This window comes from Cyprinodon variegatus, unplaced genomic scaffold, assembly GCF_000732505.1.
Source record: "Cyprinodon variegatus isolate N-32 unplaced genomic scaffold, C_variegatus-1.0 Scaffold458, whole genome shotgun sequence".
NCBI lineage: Eukaryota > Metazoa > Chordata > Actinopteri > Cyprinodontiformes > Cyprinodontidae > Cyprinodon > Cyprinodon variegatus.
Window position 1 is genome coordinate 305410 of NW_015150911.1, and position 19879 is coordinate 325288.

Genomic DNA, 19879 nt, shown 5'->3' on the forward strand with positions numbered 1-19879 from the left:
TTAACACAAACAAATTACTTCTTAACAGAAATTGTTTCACATAGAAACCAACAGATATTTTCATCAAAGCACTCTTCAATACAAATCTACATCTGCCAAAAGTATTCGCTCATCCATACAAGTAACTGGATTTGTGTCCAACACTCAGTAAAGAAGAAGGATAAATAAAAATTAGACGACCAAGAAGTGGCTCAAGTAAGAGAATAAAAGTATTTGGTAAGAAGGCTACTTAATTACTGAGTAAATCGTCATAACAACTGATTAAAAAATAAAGTTAAGAAAAAATAATGGTGTTTAAAAAGACTACAATAAAAAAAGAAAAGCTTATTTACACACAATAAGCTTCATAAATTTGTTACTAAATTTCAAACATTCATTGTCTTTACCTGCTCCTCCTTGAAGCGTTGGAGGTAAGGCCTGGTTTCTATCAAAGTGCTCAGTGGGCAAGCAGTAAACATTCAAAGCAAATCCACATCTGAATTGTTCATAAAACAAACATCAATACAGAAAAAAACTCAAAAAACTCATAGGCTTAAACTTTCCGTTTTAGATTCTTTAGATAGGTGGGTCGAGGATCTCTTCAACTATCTCAATAGTTATTCTGCTATAGGCTTAGACTGCTGGAGGACATAGGGATCACTTCATTCTGCTTCATTCTATTCTCCCATTCTGCAGTGTTTGTTAGTTCAACCCCTAACTTTTTTTTCTCTCTGTTTTTTCTTATCACAGTAGCTTCATCTGGTCTGTTCTTGTTTGGCTGTAAGACCATCCTGGAAAGAAATATCTGCTGGGGCTGCAGCTATTGTCAACTTTTTATAAAATTTATAAATCAAAGCTTTCTGTGGTTAATCCTGTTTCTCTCCTTAACATAGCATACTCACAATGTGGCTATTTGTATGTGCTCTCTTTCATCCCTTTGACATGAAAACTGGCTCAGAGCTCGTCTGATTAAGATAAAATAAGATAAGATAGACTTTATTGATCTCACAGTTGAGACATTCACATATATATATATATTAGATATTAACTACACATTAGTAATTGCACAATTAACTGTATCTTTCCTAGACAGATAAACCTATGGAGCTAGTTTACCATCACCCTCTCTAACATTTGGAAATAAGTGCTTCTGTGTGTTTTGTATGTCTGTTTCTTTCTCCATGAACTCCCAGTCGGTTCCTTCTCGTTAAAAGGCAGTTTTTCCCCTCCACTCTCCCTGCATGCATGCTCGGTGTCAACAACAAAGTGCAAGCAAATATCTGCTGTGGCCAAATGCTCATCTGGGAGTAGCATGTCCTACAAAGTTAGTGACTCCATGCATGTCTATCCTTAGAAACGTTTGACCAATCTGACTGTACAATCTGACTGAATTGTCACAGAACTACCTTGAGATGATATGTGTTGTGAATTTGTGCTAAATAAATAAACTGAACAGAATCAAGCCTTAACCGTGGCTTTTTAAAAATGTTTTACTCAGTATGGTTTTATGCAGATTAGATACATATAGAGTAGGTTCTAGAGCGAAGGTATTCAACAGGGGGTCCGCTACCCCTAGGGGTTCTATGGAGGTACTGCATGGGGGTCATGAAAGTTTTGGTTGATTAGGCTTTTTTTATATTCCACCCCTGCAATTTTTTGCACTAATTGAAATGTCTTTAAATCCACATTAACAAGAATTCAACCGACTGTAGTAAACAGATAAATGGAAGCAGAAGATGTCTTTCTGTCTTCAATGCACACATTAAGCGACACAGGAGCTCTTTCAAGCTGGGCACCGTTTCATTCACAACACCTGTCCCATCAACCAGGAATCACAATCAGAGATACTTTAATAATCCCAGGGGGAAATTACTTTCATTACGTTACTCTATATGTAATAGAGTGACTACAGGACCAGTTTGATATAACACAATTTCATACAATATATATAATTAGGGGGTCCCTGCTCCATCTCGCCATCAGTTCGGGGGTCCTTGGCCTGGAAAACATTGAAGACCCCTGTTCTAGAGAGAGACCTGGTCAAAATCTCCAAATCAGTTTAATTGATTTGCTGTGGCATTGCCTTCTAGAAACTTAATTGTGCTAAAAAAAAAAACAAAAACAAAAAAAACAGGAATGTTGGAACTGTAACTATACAGTCATATTTTTACATCACTTTTTTATCATAATGTTTTTATAACTGCTGCCTATCTGCACTTTAAAAAATTAAATAGTCTAGAGAGCTGTACTTAATGGAATTTCTTTTTGTTTACATGTGTGTACAAAATGACAAAATAAACTCTAAGTCTCTTAGTCTCTAAGAAATACTTTCTGTGTGGCATAAATCAAAATAGTATCCTACTACATAGAGGGGTGGGTCAAAATTAATGTAAAGTGATGAAAAGAAAGGACTTTTATTCAAACATTCCTTAATAGTAGTGCCAATAAAACACAATATATTATCACATTTAGGGTGGGATTACTTTGTCACAAGAGGTTAACTTATATAGTGTTTTTTTTCTTTCCCTTTAATGAACAAAATCATCATTCTTTAATAGATGGAATAATGTGGCAGCAAATTCATAGAGATGGCGCCTGCCATCCAAGTATAAGAACTGATGGAGAGAAGCTCAGTCAAGCCATTTGGGAAGAAAATTCCACCGGAAGTAGTTGGAAGTCTCTTTAAAAATAAAACACACTTTTAGTTCTGAAGTTACTGAAACAAAAAAAGGAAGTATGAATTTAAATCCTTTCCTAATAGTAAATGATACAATATAATATATGTATATTAAAAGTTTGTCTTGTTATTAGAAATGTGTTTATTTATAACATTTCCGGAAGTGATTTTATTTTTGAAAACCATCTAATCAGCTGCTGCGCGAAATTCCATCTTTACCAGCTGCCAGGGAAGCAGGTCAGTCAAACTATCTGGAAGTGTTGGGCACTAGTTATCGGTGGAAACCCCTCTAAGGAAACGGAATACTTTCTCACAGCTTAACTGCGGAATATACGCGGACAAATGTCTTTTCTCCCCCCGCCCTGAGACACGGAGCTGACCCCCGGCGGAGTAAAAACGTCTCAACCGTTAGGAGGAAAAAAAAGCTCGTGCCGTGTTGTGATGGCTAGCCGTCGCTGCTAGCGCGGCTAGCTAAAACTATGGCTTGTGTTGCCGTTAAGATAATTAGCGACGGCTGTTGTGCTTGGGCTGCTGGTTTGTAGCAGACAGCCTCCATCGCTGCCGTTAAGCCTGGCTTTACATGGGAGAAATAAAGGCTTCGGATATCATTGCAAGGTGAGTGTTTACTGAGTGCCTCAAATGGTCCTGCTTAGCGGAATGCAGCGGCTCAGACTATTCCCTGGATTCATAAACATTCCATTAAAAATGATGTGTTTCCACAAAGCTTTACAGGAATCCCAGTTTTCGGGTAGAGGCGCTCACTGGATTGATAATTGGAGTGGTTTTACAGTGATCTCATTGCGTCTCTATTATTGGGATTGCACATAAATACATATTTTAGCATTCAAAGTTGGGTTCAATGCCCCTTAGCTGGAGATCTAACGGCACGTTCTTACACAAGAAATGTCGATAAATTAGTTTATTGTCACAAGAATATCATGGCTTTCTTATAGATGTAGAAATAATCCAGATTACACTACAAACCCTCAGCTTTTAAGCCTTATTTTAGATTTGATGACTGTATATTCCCTTTCTTTTTGTTGTAGGAAGATCATCTGATGGGGCTATTCATACCTGATGGATTATTCATCATGCAGTTTGGTTTTATGGAGCACTTTCCCTCTCAGAAATCTCCCAAGTTTTAAATCAGTGCTGGAGTTCTGCAGAGACAACATGTCTTAACACTGGGATTCATTCAGCTGTTTGCAAATAAATCTTCCCCGCTGGATCTTAACTCTTCTTTCTTCAATATGTCTATCCAGCTTTGGCTGTCATAAAGATCAGCTTGATTTCTTTTTAAAGAACCCCCCCTCCCCATAATAAGGATTAAATCCAAGGCTGGATAACCATAGAAAAACTACCAGCTCCTAGAGGAACATGGCCTCAGTGTGGAAGAGACTGCAGCGGGTGGGGAAGCATGCCTCTAAGTTCCAGTTTGTGGCTTCATATCAGGAGCTGATGGTGGAATGCACAAAGAAATGGTGAGTATGAACAGTGCTGCCATTAAAGCACAATGAAGGCTCTCTTATTCTGTTTTAAAGCTGAATTGAGTTCACTTCTGGTGGCCTTAAGATGCAAAAACACTGAGTCACATTTTTCTTGGATTGCATGCATGTCGTCTGTTGGGAGGAGCTTGACTGTCACATAAAATCACATTTCTTTTCTCCATGGGATTGTGGTTGGTGTGATGTCTCAGTCAATCCCGGCATATAACGGTATTATTAAGCGTATTTAGTTGAGCCAATTACTCATATAGCCAGTTGGCTTATAGCTGTTGATCAGTGGTGGCTGGCTGTTTTCAATATCAATGTTTTTCTTTTAACCTGAAATAAGCAGCAGTTTTCCACCTTTTTTTTTTTTTGAAAGCAGGCACAGTTGTGCTAGCTGTCTTTCAGCCAGCTTTCCGGCAGCGTGCAGCAGCAAGTGTAAAAGGAATTTAAGCTTCTGACGCATAGCCTCTGCAACTGTCTGATCTGTCTCTGTGTGCGACAACGCCCCATGAGCAGAGGTTCTGCAACCTTCATAGTGCGCCTCAAAAAAATCCTGACTACGCATCGGACGGTCGCAGACCTGCGCAGACAAAAAGCAGCTTAGATTGGTCCTGGGTATGCCTTTCCGGCTGTCTGTGTGGTCGTCCTTCTCGATTCAGTCCCGGGCGCCTCATTTTTAAAAACAGAGGAACAACTACAATGGAAAACTATGACGAATGGTTAATTGGTCTTTTTGCCAACTTCATTAACAGAAACTGTTCCTCTTCGATGTTAAGCAATTCTAGATCTATCTCCGTGACGCGATATCTTGCGGATGCGCCGTTGTTGTTTTGGAAGATAAACACTCCAGCAGGCGCCGGTGAAGTTCTCGCGACCATCCGCCGAAGTTCTCGCGAGTTCTCGAATAGTCTCCCCCTTGTGCTTTGGCGGGAAACTGCTGTGCTACCCTAGAAATTCCAGACCCACGGTGCAGAAGCATACCAGCAAAACTGGTTCGCGACCAGAACCAAGAAATATTTGATGTGTGCGGTTGCCGAAGTCTAATCTGCCCTTTAAAGTTCCAAAGCTGTATTACTTTGCAGAAAATAAATCCTTAGATACATAAAAAATTACAAAATTATCCTCTTCCTCTGATCTGATGTTTAAATAATCCGATATTGCGTTTAGGTTTCCACTGTTTTAGCTGTTCAGGAACACATATATAGCTTAGGAACGTAAGAAGTGAAAGTCTGCCCTTTTTTTTTTTTTATTCCTGAGGAGGTGATAAATGAGGAGAGGCTGGAAGCTGCGTGTTGCACCTCTGCCTGCAGCTCTGTGTCCTGCAGGGAGGGAGAAGCCAGGGCTTGTAAGGAAAGATGTAGCCTGCAGACACGGATTCTCAAGTGGCTTGCTGTAGGCGTGACTAACTGCGCTCAACAGAGCTTCGACCTGGGACAGATGTTAACGTGTTGGAGAATGGAATGAGAAAAATGTGCATCTCTTACCCGAGTCGAGTGGGTGGCCCCCACTGCGTAATCTGTGCTACATATTGTTCTGAGATCTGTTTCTTTTTATTAATTTTTTTGCTGTTTATTCTAAGCAACATGCATTTCTGTGCATGGACATTTGCTGTAATCTAATAATCCTGTAAGTGTGAGGAGTTTAAGTAGGCTGAAGTTCAAGTAGCCCTGACTATTTTTTTTTCCAAACAAAAAAAAAAAATCTTATTTTAAGAGGTGGCAAATGTGTAATCCTTTCTGCAATGCAGGTGAACATTCTCCAGTTGTAAAAACTGGAAACTTTTCTTTTGTTCTAATATCCTTAAAAATAACTGTTTATTTCTGGGATCAAAAACTGGACAAAAATGTGTATTTAATAGGCTTTAATAGATCTACTAAACCCAACTAATTGGATTAAATTGAGAAGATCTGTAGAAAACAGCCGAAATGATCAGTAAAACAAAAGGTTCAATCTAACATCTGGTTTATCTGGATCTATAGTTGTAGCCTCAGGTGAACAGCAAGCAGACACACCGCATCATATGAGTTCAGTCTGTTATTCCTGAATAGATCCATTCAGATAGATCTGAATCATTTAGTCCACCAGATTTTTTAGTTATTTAACGCTCAGACCTGCTTTAATAAAGCTTATCATATTTGATGTGTTTATGGAGCAGAATCAGAACGTGGATTCCTTCTAGAATTTTAATTGCAGGGATAATTGCGTTGAAAGGGTCAAGTCACAGCAGAAGCCTGAGTTGTTGCCAGCTATCTGTTTCCCTTCATTAACATGTCATTTTTCGATGGCCGTTTATGAGCAATAATGCAGCACATTGTTGGCTTGGGTAATAAATGATTTCACTGTAAGTTTTACTTAATTGGCTTTTCTCCATATGGATTTCCCTTTTCAGATTTACTTCACCTTGCTAAGTAAATAACAGTTAGATGGTGGAAGCAGTCTGTGGTCTTTTTGTTTCCCTGAATCCTGTTTGAGTCCGCTGATCTGTAGAGCTTAGTAAAACTTCTTTCACAAAATTAGTCCTAAACAATTCAGTGTTTTCTGCACTGTTGCCAACTTTTCAGCAAAGTTTCCACTTGCTGCTCTTAAAGCCTTTAGATAACATCAATTAATTAAGAACATTTGGTAGTGCTTCGATCCTGTCGTAGGAGAGAGAAGGATATCAGAATGGTCAAAATTTGATTAAAAAACACGAAAAGTGTTCAAAACTAAAGATGAACTCTTTGTATCAAGTGTTTTAACTGACCCAGACCTACATTAATCGATCTTATATTATCAAACTTAAAGGTGTAGGGGAGGATTTTCATAAATGTTTGAAAAGGCCCACCCTTTCCACTTTAAAAAAAAAAGAACATGCACAACCCCGTACCCGCTCCCGAGAGGGGAAGCCTATTAAACGGGTGCGAGGGTGCGCACAATCCCATTTCTCCTCGTCAACGCTCTGTTTAAAAGTTGTTTGCGTCGCTAATATAAGCTTAGTTTCCAAAAGAAGATTTGCAATTTTTCCACTATGTCAGACTCACCAGAATGATTGACAATTAGGAGGACCACTTATTTTGATGATCCACCCAGAAAAAGAACATCCTCCACCATACCTTTAAGGTTAAGACGTAGCAGAGACACAGTCGATGTAGATGAGTTTTAATTAAATACAAGGAGGGATTTATTTTTGTGCAACCGTTTGGGAAAAAAAAAAAAAAAAGAAATGAAAAAAAAACAAGCGGGTATACTTGTATAATAAGGAAAACTGTGCTAGATGTGGTGCTAGTTTTGTTTGTGAAGAAAGTTTAATAGAGGAGCTGTCTTTGCAGCTGTTTGTTTGTTTACCTCTGATATTAAACTCCATCATTTAGCTTTCCCCTATAAGTATGTAGTTTTAGTTCTGTTATGTTGGAAAACCAAATGAGTGACAAAAGAGATGGCAGTCTCTGATCTTTCACTGATGGGAGAAAATTTACACCAGACACATTAAACTGCCAATTTTCTTTGGTTGTGTGAGATGCATGTTTGTAGGGATTTAACAAACACCTCAGTTTTAAATTCAGAGTTTAGCCGCTTGATTTAACTAAATGGTTAAATCTTCTGATGATGATTAGATTTTTGTAAACAAGTTCTGCACAGCAAAATCCTCCTGTAGGTGAATTCACAGCAGTATGCCGGTTTTGGATGCACTTCTGCTGCTTTGATCGCTCCCATGGTGTTTGAGGCCTCATTAATGTTACAGCTTGGATTTCCACGTGGGCCCACTTTATTTACCTTTAAAAAAAGATAGTTGCATTTGTTTAATCATTTGGCTGCCGTTCACGAATCCTTGGGCGAAAGATGAGATGTACACGTAATTCTAAATTAATTTTTGTGCATGTTTACATTAATAAAATGGCCAAAAATGAACACTATAAGTGGATTTCTTGATTACTACAAACAAATTATTTAAACAGAATTAGAATTAGAAATAATTCTGTCCCAAGCCTTTTGATCTTTAAAAGCGGTTGATTACTATATCCGTGACCACTATAAGCAGATTCCTCTGTATCTTTATCCAAACTACACCGGGAAGGGTGGTGAAGCAGCCATTGGTGAATCCCACGTGCCGAGAGGGTTCACTGCTCTGTTCTCACCTCGTGCTGCTTGATAAAACTGAGGTATTGACAAACGGCGGATTGCTTGGAGAGCAGAGCGGTGATGCTGAAGTTGAACTAATCAGGGACTGGTTGTAGTTAAGTTGTTTTTTTAGTTAAAATGGGATACAGAGAAAATAATGTTGACAAAGAATAAATTAAGGAATGCTCTGAAGTGGCTTTTAGGTGGCTTAAAAAAAGGTTTTAATTTAGCCCTAGAAGGACTGTTCATCATCCTGCCTTACCTTACCTCCAGCACAGACCCTGTTTTGTCACTGCCCACTGCCCAGCATTGGTGCTTTCGGCATGACTAGATTTACAAACAAGTCCCGCCGAATTGGACTGTCATCCAGACTCAGCTCTGGATGAACCAAAGTGGACTCTTTCTTTTTTTATTTATTATTTAAGTGCTCCTGGGCTCTTTCCAAAAATTCATGGTACTCCCAATCTGATTCTAAAGTTATTAATAGAGAACAACAAGCAGCAGTCTGTAATGTTAACTGTCCCCTGTACTTTTATTGTGAAATTCTGACAGCGGGATCTTGACAGGAAATTGAAATACTAAGGGGTTACAAAGGTTAATGGAAGCTCCAAACTGAAGAATCTGGGAGGCTGATAAACTAATAAAAATTGTGAAACAGTCATTCCAGCCACTAAATAAGGTAAACATTCCCACTGTTATATTCATTGCCAGCAAAGGAATGATGTTATCCAACAAGACCTATAGATGAGATAAAAAAAAAAAAAACACACATGATCTTTTTTTTATTTATGTTTTCATTTTTACAAATCATTTTAACTGGACAAACCTGCATTAAGGTAGCACTAACCATTCAGTCTATTTTTAGTTTTTACACATGGGTGGAGTACTGAAGCTCCTCTTATTTGATGATGCGGTCTGAAGTTGGAGCACTGCATCTGAAGTGCAGAGTGGTGAACTCTCCGTTTTCCTTGCAGAAATTGCTACGGATAATGCACACGGTCTAAATGCACCTTTAGGGATGTAAAGCTGCCTACGGTCTTAAAAAATAAACAAAATCAAAGTAAAAAAAAGAAGCTGTAATATTTCACTACAGGTGCCTGTCAGACTGAAGTAAGATATTTTTGTACAATTCAAGCCTATGTAAATTTGGTTAATATTTGTTGGTTCTACATTTTTAGCCCTGGAAAAATTTAAATATTCTGTAAAAGAAGAAAACGAGAAAAAACATTTCATCGTATTTATCCAGTTATATCTATAAACTATAGGCTTTATATGAAACATATCAGAATATCTGGACACCGTGTGGACAAACATGATCTGATTTCCTCTGTCTAAAACAATCCAAAATATCAGTTTGTTTTTACAACTTTTTATTAAAAAAATGAAGTGTGGGTGCATCCTGTATTTCTGGTTTTAATCCGATGGATTTATTCCTCTCCTGGTTTCATACAGTTATTGCTTTATGCAGCAACCCATGCATCTAGAGCAGAGGTCTTCAACAGGGGGTCCGCGACCCTAGGGGGTCCACACATTACTGCATGGGGGTCATGAAAGTTTTGGTTGATTAGACTTTTTTTTTTTTTTTTTTATATTCCCCCCTGCAATGTTTTCCACTAATGCAATGCACTTATTCAGCGACATGCAGGAGCTCTTTCAAGCTGGGCACAATTTCATTAACAACACCTGTCCCATCAACCAGGAATCAGAATCAGAAATACTTTAATAATCCCAGGGAGGAATTACTTTCGTTACATTACTCCATCTGTATTGGAGTGACTATAGGACCAGTTTGATATAACACAATTTCATACAATATATATAATTAGGGGGTCTCCGCTCCATCTCACCATCAGTTTGGAGGTCCTTGGCCTGGAAAACATTGAAGACCCCATATCTAGAGAAAGAGATGACAGAACCTTTGTAAATTCTCCCAGCAGTTATCAAACAGATGAGATCTTATATAAAAACCCCAGTTCCTCTTTTTTATGATAAAAATTTGTTTTGGCACAGTGGTTAGCACACACGACCCATGTATGGAGGCCTTAAAGGAATAGTACACCCAAAACATGATTAGCCTTCATTTTCTACAGTAGTGTATAGGATTTCCTGAAAGCGCGCACATGCGCGATCACGACGCTACGGAAGCCGGCAGACCAAAACCAGATGAAAGTGCGCATTCAGCGTCTGCTCTTCCAATAATGCAAGCGTAGAAGAAGAAATGTGCCGTTTACCTGTGCAAAGAAAGAAACAACGAAAGAAAAATGTCTGAGGACTTCAGTGTTGAGGAAGAGCATGAGTTCTTTGCCGAGCTGAATGCGCTGGTTTGGTCTGCCGGCTTCCGTAGCGTCGGGATCGCGCATGTGCGCGCTTTCAGGAAATCCTATACACTACTGTTTATGCTCTAAAAACATTCTAAATGACTTTGTTTCGAGTAAATTCTGGATGCTACCCACTCAGGACACTTGGAATACATTGGACGAGCAGTATGGAGGAATATTGACACGTTTTTTGTGGACTTTTATGGACCTTTCTGCCTCGGGCGCCATAGACCTCCATTATTTGAATGTCAGCAGACAGCGAGAAGCCTCCCAGATCTCCAGATGCATTTGAGATATCAAAAAAGTACTCCAGAGTGTTGTTCAGCATGGGGGTGAGTAGAAAATGAAGGCTAATCATGTTTTGGGTGTACCTTTCCTTTAAGGGCAGAGTATACTTCTGCAACCGCACACATCAAATGTCGCTTGGGTCTGGTCGCAAACCGGTTTTGCTGGCAAGCTTCTGCACCGTGGGTCTGGGTTTCCTAGGGATCCACAGCAGTTTCCCACCAAACGAGGAGCCTATTTGACAACTCGCGAGAACTTCGGCGGATGGTCATGAGAACTTTGGTGGCTTCGGCGGGAGTGTTTATCTTAAAAGACAACAATGTTGAGTCTGCAAGATATCACGGTCATGGTTCAGCAAATCTGATAGCGTTTCATCCAGGGTTTCCGTGGGTTCATTAAATAATTCTTTTTTTTTTTAATTAACTCCTTAATTGGCATTAAAATTAATTAAATGTGATTATCATGGCATTTAAAATCCGTTATAAAAAAAAAAAAGTTTAATAAAACAATTTCATCAGATATATTGCGATATATATGTGTGGAACTGCTGGTTTATCATAAAGCCGTGTGTTCGGAAAAGAAGCTGGAGGCGGAGAAAAAGCTAGAGAATGGGAAAATGCTAATTTCAAGAAATGTGGCTGGAAAACAAGGAATTCTGGACATGGCTGAAGCCAAAAGATGACCAAGGATTTTGCCGTGTATATATGAATGTCATGGGTACTTGTTGATGGCAATAAAATGATTTCTAAGAGCATTAAAAAGCATTAAATTAGAGTTCATCATTCCTGTATAAACCCTGTCATCATGAGTGAGCAGTTTAGGTTGTGTCTCTTAACCTGTAACATATGCACATTTTTAAGCAAAGAACATACCATTTGATTTTTGAATAAATAAAAGATTTTAGGGATTGCTTCATGCAGCATTAACTTTGATGTGAAACATGAAAGTATTTCACATTAAAACTTAAAATATTCAACGAGGTCAGTAACTTTAAGGCTTTTTGATCAGGTACTGTTTAAAACCAGATGAGGGGGAATGAATTACAAATACATCCAAGTCCTTCAGATCGTAGCATCAAGGTTAGATGATTGGCCATGTCTAAAAGAGACACAATCAGTTCTACAATTTTTTTTTTTTATGTTTAACTTTTTATTAGTCAGGATGTAAAACTGAATATAACCCGTGTATTTAAATTCAAACCTGTTTAAATAGAGATATTTGTGGTTTCAATCTCTTTTTTTTACTTCATCACATAAAAGAGGTTCTGATTAGCTTCATTAGAGTTGTCCAGCCATAAAAATCCGTTGCAGGATTATATTTCTAGTTTTAAGTTTTTATTAGACTTGTTTATCTGCTGCAGAAATCCAAAGTCGCTCCTTTAACTCATTAGTTGACCTATTGGTGAGACTTAAATCTGCTCCTGCATTTTGTTTTTCAGATTTGCTGAACTTTGATGTTACAAACCTAATTCCTTTGTTTCCTCATACTGTTGTGTCTCATATTATTTTGTTGGAGGTGACTAGCGAATGTGGGGCTTTGACATGTTAAGTTCTGTTTAGCATGTGTTCATCCTGGCGAGCGTTCGTAACGCATTCTGCCAGATACAACTCTTCCTGCCAAGTGCTTGACGTGGCTCTTCTTTTTACTCAAATCTGACGGATTCCTCAGCTCAGTTCTGGCACTAGGAGATGGCTACCTTGCCAGGTGACGGCACAGAGCTGAGGTTGCGGTTGTGCAGGAATTTTGGAGGAATACATGGACTTTGGATTGGAGTCTTTTGAGTCAGAGAAGCAAAGTAATAACAATAACTAATCTGGAACCAGTCCACTGAGCTTTTAGAGATGAGCTAGAAGAAGTGCTTTTTATATTTATTTTTTGGTTCCTGTTTCCTAAATCCTCTCATCTGCTTCATTTTATAGATTATTTTCAGTAAAAAGTTATTCTGCTTAAGAGGCTTTGCTCCATTATTCCAGTGTGATATCGATTGCCAACTGTGCAATTAGGCCAGTTGGGAAATTTCTTCACCAAACAATTTTCCAGTGTCAACCTTGACCAATTTTAAAAAGCTGGAGCACCTCAGCCAAAAGGTCATAGGTCATGTAAAATTAGTGGATGCTAAGGAGTAAAGGTGGGCCGTAACGTTGGCCGGCTGATGCATTTCTTTTTCTCTAACGGCATAATGCGATAGGTGCATATGTTCGTACATTCATCAATGCGTTCAGCAGCCGTGCGTTAAGGTGAAATGAGGCACACTCAGTGCTGCTCCCTCCCTGTTAATTTTTTGTTTCCTTTATTAATGTCTCTTTTATGCTTACATTGACTTAGAATTGATTGCTATCAATGTTGTAGATAACGCGTTACAAGAGTAACGCATAACTTTAATATATTAGGTCTACTTACAGGCAGTAATGGAGGAATATGAAACTTTACAGAGAAAATGTTGGTAAAATTATTACAGTTCCTAAGACGGACGTTCAAATCTGAGCTGTCAGTGTCAAAATAACAACAAATTCAAAACGACAGAAGAAGACGATGGTCTCAATTCACATGTCTATAAAACATGTGTGTATAGATGACACGTTTTCTCAAGGGACTTTTTACAGTCTACAATTCAACCAGATCATCCAGTCAGATTGGTTCAAAGTTTTCTATCCAAGGGAAACCAGCTGATTCCATTAACTCATTGACTCGAAGGCAATCCCTCACCCTAAGCATGCTTTTAGTGACAGTGGAGAGGAAAACCCCCTTTTAACAGGAGAAAACCTCCAGCAGAATCAGGCTCAGTGTGAGCGGCCATCGGCTGAGGCCGACTGAGGTTCAAGGAGACAGAAGCAGAGATAGAAAAAGAAACAGAGAAACAAAAGGCAACTGTAAACCAGCTGCACAGGCAGCCCCATCCAGGAATCACAGCCAGGCAGACGAGATATATTACTTCTTTCATACTGTGGAAGAAAAGGCTTGATCAAGTGATGTTTTTCAGACAGAGAACAATACTGAACCACAAAGAGTTACATAAACATATACAGTTGTGCATACGTGCCACAGCTATCATAGCCCCACAATCCCAAACACTGCTCTTAAAAAAATATATGCATTTGTTGGCCGTGCTTAAGTGGCACAGTGGTTAGCGCACGCAACCCATGTACAGAGGCCAGATTCCATCTGTGGTCCTGTGGTCCTTTGCCACTTGACCCCCAACACCCCCCCAAAAATAAAATTCACAATTCTCCCACTTTTTCTTGTTTTTTTTTTGGATCAATAATTCTTAATTATTGTTTAGAGTAGAGGTCTTCAACAGGGGGTACTGCATGGGGGTTGGTTGATTAGCCTTTTTTTTTTTTTTTTTATTCCACCTGCATTTTTTTTTCCACTAACACAAATGTCTTTAAATCCACATTAACATGAATTAATCACACTGTAGTAAACAGATAAATGAAACAGAAGATGCCTTTTAGTCATCAATGCACACATTCAGCGACACACAGGAGCTCTTTCAAGCTGGGCACCATTTCATTTATAACACCTGTCCAATCAATGAGGAATCAGAAATACTTTAAAGGAATAGTACACCCAAAACATGATTAGCCTTCATTTTCTACTCACCCCCATGCTGAGCAACACTCTGGAGTACTTTTTTGATATCTCAAATGCATCTGGAGATCTGGGAGGCTTCTTGCTGTCTGCTGACATTCAAATAATGGAGGTCTATGGTGCCCGAGACAGAAAGGTCCATAAAAGTCCACAAAAAACGTGTCAATATTCCTCCATACTGCTCGTCCAATGTATTCCAAGTGTCCTGAGTGGGTAGCATCCAGAATTTACTCGAAACAAAGTCATTTAGAATGTTTTTAGAGCATAAACAGTAGTGTATAGGATTTCCTAAAAGCGCGTTCACGAGTCTACTGAAACCGCGGCAGACCAAACCAGATGAAAGTGCGCATTCAGCGTCTGCTCTGCCAATAATGCAAGCGTAGAAGAAGAAATGTGCTGCTTACCTGTGCAAAGAAAGAAACAACGAAAGAAAAATGTCTGAGGACTTCAGTGTTGAGGAAGAGCATGAGTTCTTTGCCGAGCTGAATGCGCACTTTCATCTGGTGCTTTTAGTTTTGTTGTTAACCAGAAGCCATTAGCCATTCATTTGTTGTTTCTTTCTGCTTGTTCAATTTTGTTTTAATTACAAAGGGTTATTGTTGGAAAGTTAGCAGCATTTATTTTAGAAATGCACTGATGGCAGAGCCCACTTGTCACCCCCTTTTTTTTTTTTTTTTTTACCAGGTTTAATGCCAACCTTGATACGTTAAATGCAATGGTAGCGTTTTCTTCCTTTTTATTACAGGAAAGATAGAGCAGCCTCAGCTTCCTGACACACCCAGCTTCCACTTCCAGCCATCCCACTGGACAACTGAGCTCCAACCGTTTAACAACAAGCAGCTTTACGCTTGAAAAATTTCTGAGCAAATTTCTTTTATTTTTAATTAATTGATTTTTTTTAATCAGTTTTTCTATTCTAAAGTCCGTCTTTTTATATGATGCAGATCTTCAGCTTGTTGTTTCTCCTTTTTCACCTGATTGAAAGTTTTTACTCTTATCCTCATGTATGTAGAATCAGCTACAGGATTAAAGGTGACAGGCTGATCAGATGGAGGCGTCCAGTAGAACTGGACCTAAATCCTGATGTTTGTGTGAAATTAGAAATCACCAAGAATAAAGGGCTTTGGTGTTTTGTAGTCGGACAGCCTCCATGTGTGTTCTGTTGTAGTGGACCCTCCGCCGCCGCGTCACTCAGCCTCTACGTGATTCAGTCAGACGGCTGCGATGTGGGAAGCTGTAATGCCGGGGTGCAATACTCCGTCACCCACTGGATGTTTGATGCTGGGTTCACTTATTAAAGGGGCACCACTCCAGGGCGCGCCCATGTGGGCGATGCGTGTATGTTTGGGTCTTCTCTCTTCTTTTCTGGGTGTGAAAATCATTTTTGGCTGCAGAGAGGAGCTCTACTTTTCTTGTCTTTAATTGCCATAAAATTCAGCACAAAATAAAAAGCCGAGGCTATTTGCACGTGTCTGCAGTCTGAGATGGCGTGTGTTGAACAATGGTTTCTCTGTGAGGGGCCTCTCCTCAGGGCTGAAGTCGTTTTGTCATTCTCCTGATGCTGCTTCTTTTTCCTTCTGTCTCTCTGGTACACGGTCTCCTTGTTTTCCATAACAGCGGCTTTGGTGTTTTTCCTTAAGAGTTCATGTGGAAACAAAGTGGTAAACCTGCAGTACTTATTTTATAATGGTAATAATCGTGGAGTTTCAGTCAAGATTCTAAAGCAGGGGTCACCAACGTTGTGCCCATGGGCACTATGGGCCCCTCCTGGACCACATGGGGTGCCCTCAGACTTCTAAGAAAAGAACAATTCACCAGTGGGCTAAGTTTGAAATTTTCTTCTATTCTGTTTCTCTCCTCTTTTAATAATTTATAGATCCTTTCAAAATGACAATGTCTAAAATACAATTAGAACTTAAAGGAAACCATAAAAGTGTTTGTAATGTATAATGAAGTTTAGGTGAACCCTGACCCTTGCTGTGCATGGGTCAGTGTTCACTATGACTCGGTACCCTTGAAGTGGCCCTCAGCCTTAAAAAGGTTGGTGACCCCTGTTCTAAAGCATCCTTTTGCAAATAATTTTTACTAGAGAATGTCATATTGGATCATAACAAGAGACACCAGAGTTAACAGTCAGAAAACAGGGAGTAAACCACAAAAACCACCGAAAAGAATGCCTCTGCAAACATTTTTAAATCTTTTTTTCAAGTTCCTGCACGTAACTAATTTTGCAGCTTTGAATATTTACCAATAAGAATATTGACCCAATATGATATCACTGTTACTCATATATATATCACTTCTTTGATAGTGTAAAAGGCTTGATCAAGTGATGTTTCTCAAACAGAGAACAATACTGAACCACAAAGATTTACATAAACTTTGAATCAGAATAGCTTTCTGATATAGATTTTAGAAGCGGGTCAATATATTCAAACACACATTTTTTGGCTGATATTGAGCAGATTTCTTAGATAAACATTGGATTGGGACACGCCTTAAATCCATTACTCTTTTAACATCCCAAAAAAGAAGGTTCCTTATAGATTTAAATGAAAGCTGCACCTTTTTATTAAGAAATAAAATGGACAGCTAATTAGGGTAGGACGATAGAGTTTAAAAATCTTATGTCCAATTTGTTTCCATTCAAATCTGATCACTTTTTCCGCCTTAAATTTCATAATAAAAAAATAACAAATAACATGCATTATTTTCATGAACTGGATTTTATTTCAATCATCCCCTTTTGGTTGCAAACTTAATTTAAAGGCTTCAGAAATCAGGCAATGAAACATGTTTATAAAAACAATCATGTTCACAACAAACAATAAAAATATGAAACATTAAATGTCTGCAGCTAGTAGCATAAGTAGCACTAGTTTATCACTTATTAAAAGATGTTAAATAACGATGAAGTGATGAAGGAATGGCACTCTAACCTACGGAAGCCCAAAGAGGGAAAATTTTTTTTTAAATTAATGGATTGTATTAGCCTTACACCTAATCAATAATGGACTAAAGGGGCCAACAGAGCTTCTTATCACCCATTGTTGTACTATTTCTTGGTTGTCCATCCAAAGTAAGAGATAAGCAAGGCCTTTAAAGTTTAGCTGTTATTTCTATAGCATACATCTCTCTGCCTCGCTTGACAAATTTGAATGTTAATAACTGGACTTTTCTCAATATTTCCCCCTGGTTTCAAAGCCTTTATGTAAAGCAGTGGGTTCTCAAATAAAGTTCTGGAAGAAATGTCATTTCCTTTTGCTCAGTCTATCATTTGAACTTGGTAGGGGTTTGGGACAGAGCGTGGAGCGAGCGGAAGATATACGGTGGAGCGTAGAGCAGTTTCCAATTCAAAGGCCTGAGGCGAAGATTTTGCTCCGCTCCAGTTTGCTCCGATGCGCTCACATCAATTGAAAATGTTGGATTATAACGTAAAAATAAATGCAATGCAAAATGTAAATATAAACTAACATTTATTTGATTTAAGTCTAGTAAAATAGATTAATAATTAAATAGGAAACGCTGGGCAACATGAATGGAGTGAGGTGTTATGTTCACAGGCAGGAAACAGTGCGATAATTCAACAGCCAGTTAAATAAGACAATCCATGTGTATCGGTCACATCATTAAATCAAACTTTCCCAGGACCCTGGTATAATTACATGAAGGAAAAATGTCAGAAAATGCCTTCTCCTGAAAATTAAGGTGAGCACGGGCGGATTTTGAGCGTAGCATCCTTGAGCAACTTTGAAGTTGCTCAAGGATGTAAGATGACTTAGCTTTTCTCTATCTCCAGACGAAAGGTTCTGGTTCTTAGGTTGAAGTTTATCAGAGCAGAAACGCATAGAATACTGAGGTACCTCTTAAAATAAATGATTGCATCACAATATATTTCAAATCCATCACATTTGCTGATCAAGGAGCATGATATTGATATCCAAAGCACGTGTTTGATGTAGTTCCTGTTTAACTTGTAAACTACCATTTTGCATGCCACAGTAATATGTAGAGTCTCTCAGCAGGATGTGATTATGTGTATTGAATACAATACCAACATGGCTGAAGGTCACATTGAGACTCAAATAAGGAAGAGGACAGTAATAGATATTAGCATATATTATAAAAACATGGTAAAGTGGGGTTGAAATCTCTTGCATGTTAGCATTAAACTGATCGTTCATGATCTGCTTTTGTAGATCTACTTTGGCTACGTTCACACTGCAGCCTGAAGTTACCCAAATCCGATTTTTTTGGCCCATATGAGACCTGGACCTTTTCATGGCTGTCCGAACACAGATTCGATTTTTTTGCAATCCGACCCAGGCCACTTGGCTATGTCTTCTTGAATCCGATTAGAATCTGATCTCTTCAAATGCGACCTGTATTTCAACGGCCACGTCGCATTCATCCGAACTGAACCCCATAAATACCCGAGAAAATCACTATTATGGGTTTTGCTATGAAGAAGTGGCAAGAAAAACGACAACAATGGCAGACAATGATGCAGAGAGCAGTATTTATGTTTAACCATCTTGAAAAGATGGGAAAGATGGCTAGATGTGCTTCAGCACTACCATCCATGTTTGCTTCCGTAAACAAAGCACACACTGGCCTGTGACGTCATTGCGTCCTCTACTGCGCAACGCTGACGCTTGTGTTGTATGACTGCAGTTCACACAGGAGATCACATATATGTCACATGTATTTCGAAATGTGAACGGCAATGCAAAACAATTGGATTTCACAAAATAAATTGGAATTGAGCATCAAGGCCTGCGGTGTAAACGTAACCTTAGAGAACAGAAAGGGACTTTTGTGGTTCTTATGCTGCTGTGTGTGTCAGCCTTTGTGTTGGAGACTGAATCCTGTTTTCTGTGCTGCAGGCCACAGATAAAGCCAAGAGTCAACTGGTTTTCCATGATTTATTCATGCCATGAGCAGTGATGCTGACCCGTGTGCATGTGGTGTTTATACACTAGTTTTGTTATAGAAGCTTTATAAGTAAAGATGTCAGGATAAAGGCTCATTTTGATGGTCAAACACTGATGTTTAAATCCCACATGGCTGTAATAATAAACATCCTTTGCCTTCTTTCCTCTTGTTTTTCTCCTACAGGCAACCAGATAAATTAGTGGTTGTTTGGACTCGCAGAAGTCGTCGGAAATCATCTAAGGTCTGTGTTTTATATACAATCAGTAGCAACAAAAAATTTTATATTTTGAAAAAAGAGATTTTATTCTTACATTCTGTCTTTTAGTCCCATAGCTGGCAGCCTGGCATCAAAAACCCCTACAGAGGAGTGGTAGTGTGGCCGGTACCAGAGAACATTGAGATTACCGTCACTCTCTTTAAGGTAAGATACAGACTGTCATGAAATTAGTCTGCAGCGTCCGTCTGTATACATTTGCTCATCTAATTGTCTTTAAAGAAGATTCCTT

General features: G+C 38.8%; 1 protein-coding gene across 5 annotated transcripts in view; it reads left to right on the forward strand.

Moving 5' to 3' along the window:
• The first annotated feature begins 2868 nt into the window (after window positions 1-2868).
• The window catches only part of ehbp1 (EH domain binding protein 1), a 183162-nt gene continuing 166151 nt past the window's right edge, over window positions 2869-19879 (forward strand). For 3 of the 5 annotated variants that reach the window (XM_015389428.1, XM_015389431.1, XM_015389430.1), the window contains exons 1-4: window positions 2870-3271; window positions 3703-4137; window positions 19557-19614; window positions 19699-19794. In XM_015389428.1, coding sequence (XP_015244914.1) covers window positions 4034-4137; window positions 19557-19614; window positions 19699-19794 — 258 coding nt within the window. In that variant the 5' untranslated portion in view covers window positions 2870-3271; window positions 3703-4033. Of the gene's footprint in view, window positions 3272-3702; window positions 4138-19556; window positions 19615-19698; window positions 19795-19879 lie in introns of all 5 variants that reach the window. The other 2 variants (XM_015389429.1, XM_015389433.1) reach the window with 2 other exon arrangements.